At 32.9% G+C, this 9,031-nt stretch overlaps 1 protein-coding gene across 1 annotated transcript; it reads right to left on the reverse strand.

Annotated features, from left to right (window-relative positions):
• Positions 1–1,018: 1,018 nt before the first annotated feature.
• On the reverse strand, positions 1,019–4,520 carry LOC142606098 (uncharacterized). The gene is made up of 3 exons (XM_075777498.1): positions 4,103–4,520; positions 3,930–4,006; positions 1,019–1,129 (listed from the first exon to the last, which is right to left on the reverse strand). Exons 1-3 carry the CDS (start codon positions 4,518–4,520, stop codon positions 1,019–1,021), a joined length of 606 nt encoding a protein of 201 aa, XP_075633613.1.
• Positions 4,521–9,031: the final 4,511 nt, after the last annotated feature.

The raw sequence follows: 9,031 nt of genomic DNA on the forward strand, positions 1-9,031 counted from the left end.
TTCTATACCTACAACTTGATTACAAGAAAACAAGCTTTGGTATTTTTTGGTTCATTGTTTAAACTATGTGCCATTTGCAATAATAACAAATAAATCTTTTGTGAGCCTTTATGAATGTATGTGTGACAAAATTATTGTTTTAAGCTTTTATCATGTTTGTTCAAAAGTTTTGACTTTCTGTGATTTCCAATCAATTCATTAATAGTGTATTGAATTGATGATAAAGAATATCATCATGTAATCGACCTTATAAGTTCAAATCCTGCCTTATTATTGAAAAAAAAGACTTAAATTTTCTAATTTGAACGATGAGGTTATAAGTGAGCAATGTTTTGAAACCAAAATGAATTATAATACGAGATAAATAACCAAAATCTACACACACACATATATATATAGACAAAGTTGAGAGAAAATTCAATTAGATTTCAAATTTAAATTCAATTAGATTTAAATTTTGCATCATGTGTTTCATCCGATCTAAGTTTTTAAATTTTTGTGCCAAATTAATTAATTCAATGTGAAAATTTGAATGAAGAAAGCAGTTCATGAAACATGAAGCATTAAAACAAATCGAAGATCAAGATTATTGTGTGTGTGAGAGAGAGAGAGAGGTACCTTTGATAGTAAAAACATGCAGTGAAAAGAAAATTTTCCCATCATATATTAAATTTGTTTGTTATAAGAGAGATAAAAAGAAACATTTTTTTAGGAAAAAAAATAAAAAGAAAACATATATAAATATGAAAATATGTAGAGGAAGATGAAAAAAGTATTTTTGATACAAATGGGTTGAGGGAGGGGAAAGGTTGGGGAAAAGGAAGAGATCTTTTATGTTTTGGTAATTGAAAAAGGTATTTGTAATAAGCAAATTGCATAGTTAATGTTAGGGTTGTCCACGGGTCTAGTCGGGTCAGATCGGGTTTGGGTCTGACCCGCACTTGACCCGATTGAATTGGGTGAACGGAAAATGGACCTGCAACTGACCGAATGTTCGGGTCAAGCTTGACAGCACGGGTCATCCGTTGAGCGGGTCGGAGCCAGTCGAGTGATTTCGAGTCTTAAGCACAGCAACATAACCCAGAACAAAGAAATCAAAATCCAAATCAAAAACCCCAAATCTATAAGACTAAAACAAAATCAGAACCCAAAACACAGAAATCAAAATCCAAACCAAAAACCCCAAATCTATGAGACTAAAACGAAATCAAAACCCAAAACAATCTTTTCAAAAAAACAACCTAGATAAAGAAATAAAAATCCAAACCAAAAACCTAGATCTATGAAACTAAAACGAAAAAGAGAGTAGATTAAACCAGCACCACCACTCCCTCCCCCACACCCATCGCAAGATCAGCACAAATTTTTTTTTTAAAATAAAACTTTTTTTACTAACCCACTAGCAAACTTCATAGATCAGAGTCTCAAGAGGATATCTCAAGTAGATCAGAGGAGGCTTGTGAAGTTTGGGACTCAACCAAGAACGGTGAGTGCCACAAAAACTTTGAATCAGCGACGGTGCAATAGGGCGGATTGGACGATGTCGGCAAGGAGGCTGGGGTTAGGGGCAGCAATGAGCCTCAACTTGGCGATGGCGGTAGCAAGAAGGCTAGGGTTAGGGATTTGAGAGAGAGATTAGAGAAAGGAAGAGTGAGAGATTAGAGAAAGTGAAAGAATTTTCTAGAACTTGAACTCTGAAACTAAAGCCATAAAGCATAACCCATGTTTTTTCTTTTTAAAAATTTTGGGTCGGACGAGTCGGTTTACTTGCGTTAGAAGTCAAGGGACCCAAAACCAATCCGTAAAACTAAATTTTAAAATTAATTGACCTGCACCTGACTCATACGGGCAATCGAATTCACCCGTGGGCATTTGAGTCGGGCAGGTGGGTCGGGCCTGGTGAGTTGATGGACAGTCCTAGTTAATGTGATAAGACAAGTTTTATTTTTTTTTTGGCAAAAAAAAAAACTCGACAAATCTAATGTGGTAGCACAATAGCAAAGTCTAAATAGAGGACTTTTGGGCTGCCATATAGGTTTATGAATGTACGTGCAAGTTAGACTTTAAAACAAATCAGATGTGATTAACCTAAATCATAATGGTACATTTGGGTGTCAAGTTTGATGAGTATCAAAAATGTCATTTTTAACTCCAAAGCATAAAATGGAAAAGAATGACAGGATTGAAATATAAAGAATGACAAAGGATGTACATGGAAAATCATGTGAAAAGGATGAAAAACCACAGTGGGAGAAGGATATTATATCCTTCCCCCTTAAAAGCTATGTAGTACATAGAAAGTTTAAGGTTACACAATATTTTTCTTCCCAAAACCCATTCTTTTTCTGCCTTTCGTTCCTACCCAAATTTCTACCTTTTTCTTTCTCCTTTGCTCAGTAACATTCTCCTTTTATAGTACGAGGAATATTACTGGTTGTACAAGAACGGGTGTTTCACTCTCATTCCCTCCCACAAACCATAATACAACTACTAGTACTATACTATGGCTAAAGGAGAGAGAAAAACTGTTTTTGCTAAGATAATGGGCTGAAGGGTGACTTTGTACTATCATAAAGGACAAGCAAAGAAGAGGAAAGGGAAAGCATGAAGCTTGAGGGCTTTGCACATTTCCTTCACAGTGGTCCAACTTAGTACTAACCAATGAGGGGTGTTCTGCAACCTCTAACCAACAGGAATTGAATTCTCTCTCATGGTAGTGTTTGCCGCCCATGCTAGACTGTGCATCTCTCTCTCTCTCTCTCTCTCTCTCTCTCTAACGGTGATCATGTTGTTGGCACGAGCCAAAGGTGCAGCTCCTCTCACCAAAGTCCATGCTTCTATATTTCAAGGTTGTCCACGTGCAGGGCCTAGATGTAGCCAAATTAGTTTACTCACTTGCACCGACTTGTGTACTGTATAAGGGAAAATTTAAAACTTTCCATATTCATTGTTTTTTTTTTTTTACCAAAAATGTTTATGGAGAGAAAATAATTTTCTTTATAAATGAGAATTAGATTTTCTATTCCATATTTTCATAATCATTGTCAATGTATATAAAAGTAGATAGTTATATTTTTTGTTTTGTATAAATATATATATATATATATATATATATATATTTTTTTTTTGGGAAAGGGATGGTCAAAATTGATTAAAAAATAATAATAAATACACAATTAAACTTAATATTATTATCACAAAATATTTATAATCTACCATTAATATGTATAATTAGTTTTTTTTTTTGTATTGTATTTTTTTGTGAAAAGTAATTAATGGATATTGAAAGCAATTGAAAGCAATCAAAAAGAGACATGTCCTTATTGCATACCTTGAGAAAGAGGTATGTGTCATTAGTGTGTGCATCCTCAAGTTTGGAGATCCAACTTTTATAATATATAATTTAGGAAAAAATTTAGGCTGTCTTGTTTCTTATGAGGTATAATGGTATTACTCAATGGTGCCAGGGCTTGGAGTTTGGGGGGTAGAAGTATAAACAAAAAAAAAAAAATTGAAACTCCAAATAAACATTCATTTTATAAACCATCAACAAAGAAAAATACACAAAATTATTGTTTTTTAAGATATTACAATGCAATTATTTATGAAAATGGAACTCGTCGTCTTTTTAAATCTTCGAAATCATATATGATTGAATCTGTATTAATTGTCACAACGATGTCCCTTTTAATGAATAACATCATAGCGTTCGACAAAAACTCATCTTCCATTTTGTTGCAAAAGTCAGTTTTGATGACATTCATAGCTGAAAATACTCGCTTTGTAGTTGCAGTAGATATGGGAAGAGTAAGCACAAGCTTGACCACTCTATAAATAAGCGGATAATATTCTGATTTTCTAGTTCTCATCATCCATTGACACAATTCAAAAATATTTTTCAAATTCTTGAACCCTGAATGTTGAACTACCTCATACTCATAAAGATCAAGTTCCTTTTTCAAATCATTCTTTTCATCATCTGTGAAGTCTATTGGATAAAAATTATCTACCAATGAACAAATATCATTCACTCAAAAAGATTCATATGCCTCTTGAGGGTCTAGAGCTGAGCTAAGCGTAAGTAACTCCATGGCATGCTCACTAAACTGATGATTTAGTTCCTGCAATTGAGAATATATTCCTTCATTAAAAATATCTACTTTATAATGATGCTCATCTCTAAAGTCCTCTTGTTGATGACGAGCTCGGCCAAATCTTGCAACATAACGAGCATTCATATCAAGGACATCTATACCACGTTCCTTACAAAATGATATCATAGTAGCTAGTAAGTCATCCCATTTCTCATCTCTATATTGTTGGATAAGTTTTTTAGTTGATGAAACTAAATGCGTAGCATTTAAAATGTCTTGCGATTGGTTTTGTAAAGCTTGACAAAGTTTATTAGTGGTGCCCATAGTTTCATTAACAAAATGCAAGATGAAGACAAATTCAAATGAAATTAATACCTCATAAGCAGACTCTGCTTCTACTTTTTGTGAAGAATTTCCTTCATCCATGATTTTCAGTAGAACTTCACATGTTAGACTAAACAACTTTATCAAGTTAGAAACCGATTTATAATGTGAACTCCAACGAGTATCTCTAGGTCGTTGTAAAGTGACCATCTAATTAAGTCCTTTCCCAGTCTCAAGCTCTTCAATATTAATCAAATATGCAATGTTAGAAGCTCTAGCAATTTTTAACTACTCAATACATTTGCATGAAGTATGAATATTATTGATAACCAAAATCAATTTAGTGAAAAATCTATTAAGAAAGACAACTGCTTTTGATGCTTCTACTAATGCCAATTATAAGCGATGTGCAAAACAATGAATATAGTAAGCATATAGACAATCATTCAAAATCAAAACTTGTAATCCATTCCACTCACCCCGCATGTTACTTGCACCATCATATCCTTGCCCCCGAATGTTTTGAATATCTAAGCAATGATTAGAGAGCAAATAATATATCTCCTTTTTAAAGGTCAATGCCGCAGTGTCAGCAACATGAACAATCCCATAAAATCATTCTCGCACAAAGCCATTTGTATCAACATATCTTAAAACCACAGCCATTTGCTCTTTCATGGACTCATCATAAGCTTCATCAACCAAAATGAAAAACTTTGCATCACCAATTTCTTCCCTAATTTCCTTCGTCACTTTGGTTGAAATAACATGTAGAATTTCTTTTTGAATCTAAGGTGATGTGTAGGTGGCATTTTTTTTGGAGCTTTTGCCATTATTTCAACAACATTATTATTATAGCCCACCATCAAATCCAATGTCGTAAGAAAGTTTCCCAGATTGGTTGAAGTAGAGCTTTCATCTCGACCTCGAAAAGAAATAGCTTACAAGGCAAGATGTTGAACAACATCAATTGAAGCCTACAATCACAATCAATTATTAGCAATTTGTTCTAAAGTGAAATTGCCCACTACTCTGTCTATGTGTTGAGACTGGTTCATCAAATCTTGACACGCTTTATGGTAAATCTATGAGTGGAGTTAAGATCTTTCCCCATATGAAGACTAAAAGAACAACTTTTGTCATTTCTAACTTTCTTCCAACTCTTTAATCCATTAATTGTGAATGCATTTTGTCCGTCATACCTAGTTGGCTTATGAAAGAGAAAGCATAGTAGACAAAAGCGGCATCTTTTTTAGGAAAATATTCAAGCCATGACTTAAAGCGATCATCTTCATACCAAGAACCTTGAAAGCTTAGACCATTTTCATATTTTTAACATTTTTTAAAACGAGGTTGGTATGGACCTAACTTAATGTAACGTCACCGAATCTCATCTCGTTGATCAACATGATAAGTATATATTTGTCTACGAAATCCGGGATCACGTTTTAATTGCAACAAACTCATATCAACGTTTTGAAATTTTTTTTGAGAATTTTCCTCAATAGGGACATCAAGATTTTCTTGAACAAGTTCATCAGGATTTTCCTCAATTGGGACGTCGAGATTTTCCTCAATTGGGACATCAAGATTTTTCTCAATATCAGTGGTTGACAATGTTGCACTGCTAGTATTAGCTTCTATATCATTTGAAGTTTTTCTCTTGAAAAAATCAAATATGGTAGTTGACTTTTTCATAATCTAAAAATAAAATATAATTTGAAATTATTATGTCATTATATAGTCAATAGTCTACAATCATTACACACAATAGACAAGCACTATGCACACAAGCATTCAACAACTAACCAATAAATTTAAAGTTGCAAATAATCTCTTTAATTATTTACCCCAAAAAATCTCTTTAATGTTTTAAAAGACACTAAACTAATAGACAAAAACGCTAAAGACAAAACCACAATAAAATCACAAAATATCACAGGGGCTATGGCAATAGGAGTTGATGTGTTGTGTTTGTCAGTCACAAGAGATGACAACTTTTTTATTTATAAAACAATATAAATTTTGGGCTTTATTAAAGAGAGAACGACTAAGATGGGGGTCAAAATTTTACCTCTCTTTGACTCTTTTTCTCTAGTTTCTTCTAGTCTCTTCATCCCTGCTCTCTTTAAGTTTTCTTTCACAAATCACAACTAGTGGAGGAGCCACTTGATGACCAAGGGGGGCCTAGCCCCCTCCCCCCCCAAATTTTTGAATTTTTTTTTTTGAAAATATCCTATATAATTTGAAAATTTTTAAATAATCTTTTCATTTTGGCCCCCATACCTAATAATATACATATATATATTTAAGAAAGTCTAAAATTAAACATAATTTTCATTTAAATAAAATACAATCCATAAATTCATGTAAACAAAATACAATTATTAAACATTCATCATCTTTAAAATGAACATATAGGTATTTTAACAATTATCTCAACAAATAAAAGGGAAAAAATTGAGTTATGAAGTATTATATATTACTATTTTACATTTCATACACAAAAAAAAAATATATATATATATATATATATATATATATATATAGCCCCCCAAAAATAAATTCCTAGCTCCTCCACTCACAACAGTGTCAACACATGATTAAATCTAAGTTAATCAAACAAAGATTCAATATGAGAGGGATACCTTTGCTTCTGCAGACCTACAGACCTGTAGTGCCGCTGTCGAACTACTTTGTGTTCAGCCGTAAGTTAGGTTTTCCTTTATTTTATTTTATTTTTTGAATGGCTTAGAAATCCCCTTCTTTTTAGTTTTTTCCTTTTTATTATACGTGTGTCTTGAGGTAAGTTGGGTGTTTCCTACTCCTAGGCCAGTTTGATATCAAGTTAGAATCGGCTTTGATTTTTTTTTTTTTTTTTGGTTGCTTGTGTTTGTTTTGAGGTGTTGTTTGGGCTTAATTTTTGTTGTTGGGCTAATATTGTTGAGGGGGGATAAGTGCAATTTTATTGAAACAAATTGATAAAAATAATATATTATATGTATACTAAAAAATTTATAAAAAAAATCTGGGGGGGGGGGGGGGGCACTGCCCCCCAGGTCCAACAATAACTCCATCCCTGCCTCATAGGGAATGTGATGAAGTTGACCCAGATCTGAAATTTTTCACCTGGTTTGGGTTCTCGGCGGTTCAATACTAGAGGAGGTGATGAAGTAGAGGACAACCTAACCCATGCTCTACACATGGTGTGTGAGCTCGTCAAAGACACCAAGTTCATGGTCGTGCTGCTATTTGCACCGTCGAGATAATCCACACCATGTCTCTCATCCACAACAATCTTCCTTGTATGGACAATGACAAAGAGGATGTCAGTGGCAGTGTAGCAGAGCTTGGAAAGGTTGTTAGCGAAGGAGGAGAAAGGGTGAAGTTTGAGGTCTGAGAGGGACAATCGCTGGCTAGGTTTGGGTTTCTAATAGATCCAAAAAAAAAGGGGGGGACTAATAGGGTTAAAAAAGAGTTAACACTATTTATTTTTATGTAGATAAATTGACCACATGTAGTGATTTAAGTGGGGAACTTAAGGAACAACGCCTAAAATATTGTACCTAAGTTTAGTCGATAATATAATAGATATTAATATTTATTATATTAATATGGAGGAACAATCATAATCTAAATTAGTTTTGTAGTGCCAATTTTATTTTCTTAATTTTGATTCCAAGTGATTCGTTCATAGTACTCCGTGTGAAAGATGAGACAACCACCTCACACACCTAAGTTCGACCACTTCTTCATCATTGATGTTAAATGTTTTCATGCATAAGCACAAGTTACAACCTAGTATTATTAATGGCAGAACTTATATGTTGTTTTCTCACGAAACTCAATGGGGTGTCATTTTGGCTTAAGTTTGGGAGGGGAGTGATTCTGCATATCCCCAAGTGTAGTTTGTGTAATTTAATTACCTTAGAAACTATTATATTATTGAAATTAATTTCTAAAATGCAATATTCTCACAAAAATCACCTTCTAAATTTAAATAAGGGTTCAGTTGTTTTACAACTAATAGTGTCCACATTTTTTTACATCATATGTAAAATGTGGACTTTCTTAAATAAATAAATATATATATATATATAAAACCCTAACTTTGAAAATAAGAACATTCTATGAAGTTATGTACATTAGGGAGTGTAAAACAATTACACACACATTTACACACATGTGAAAAAACAATTAAAATCGTGATTTTAAGTCATGATTTTAATTATTTTATTCCTTGTATGTAAATGTGTGTAAGAAAGTGTGTATAATAAACATTACTCTTAAATAACTATGCAACTAATATAAACACCATTATAATAAAAGAAATAAGATACTTTATTTAAAAAGATCCATACAAAAAAAAAAAACAAACAAACAAACGCGCGCGCGCACACACACACAGAGACACACACACACAAAAACAAACATACAGGAGAAGAGTATACAAATATTCACTTGCCAAAAGTCTTATAACTACATCTTTGAATGTCTCCAACAAAGATGTCCAATGTTGAAAAAGAAAAAAAAAAAAAATATATATATATATATATATATATATATATATGTGTGTGTGTGTGTGTGTTTATTACAAGTTTAAGGTAGACATA

This window comes from Castanea sativa, chromosome 8 (assembly GCF_040712315.1).
Source record: "Castanea sativa cultivar Marrone di Chiusa Pesio chromosome 8, ASM4071231v1".
NCBI lineage: Eukaryota > Viridiplantae > Streptophyta > Magnoliopsida > Fagales > Fagaceae > Castanea > Castanea sativa.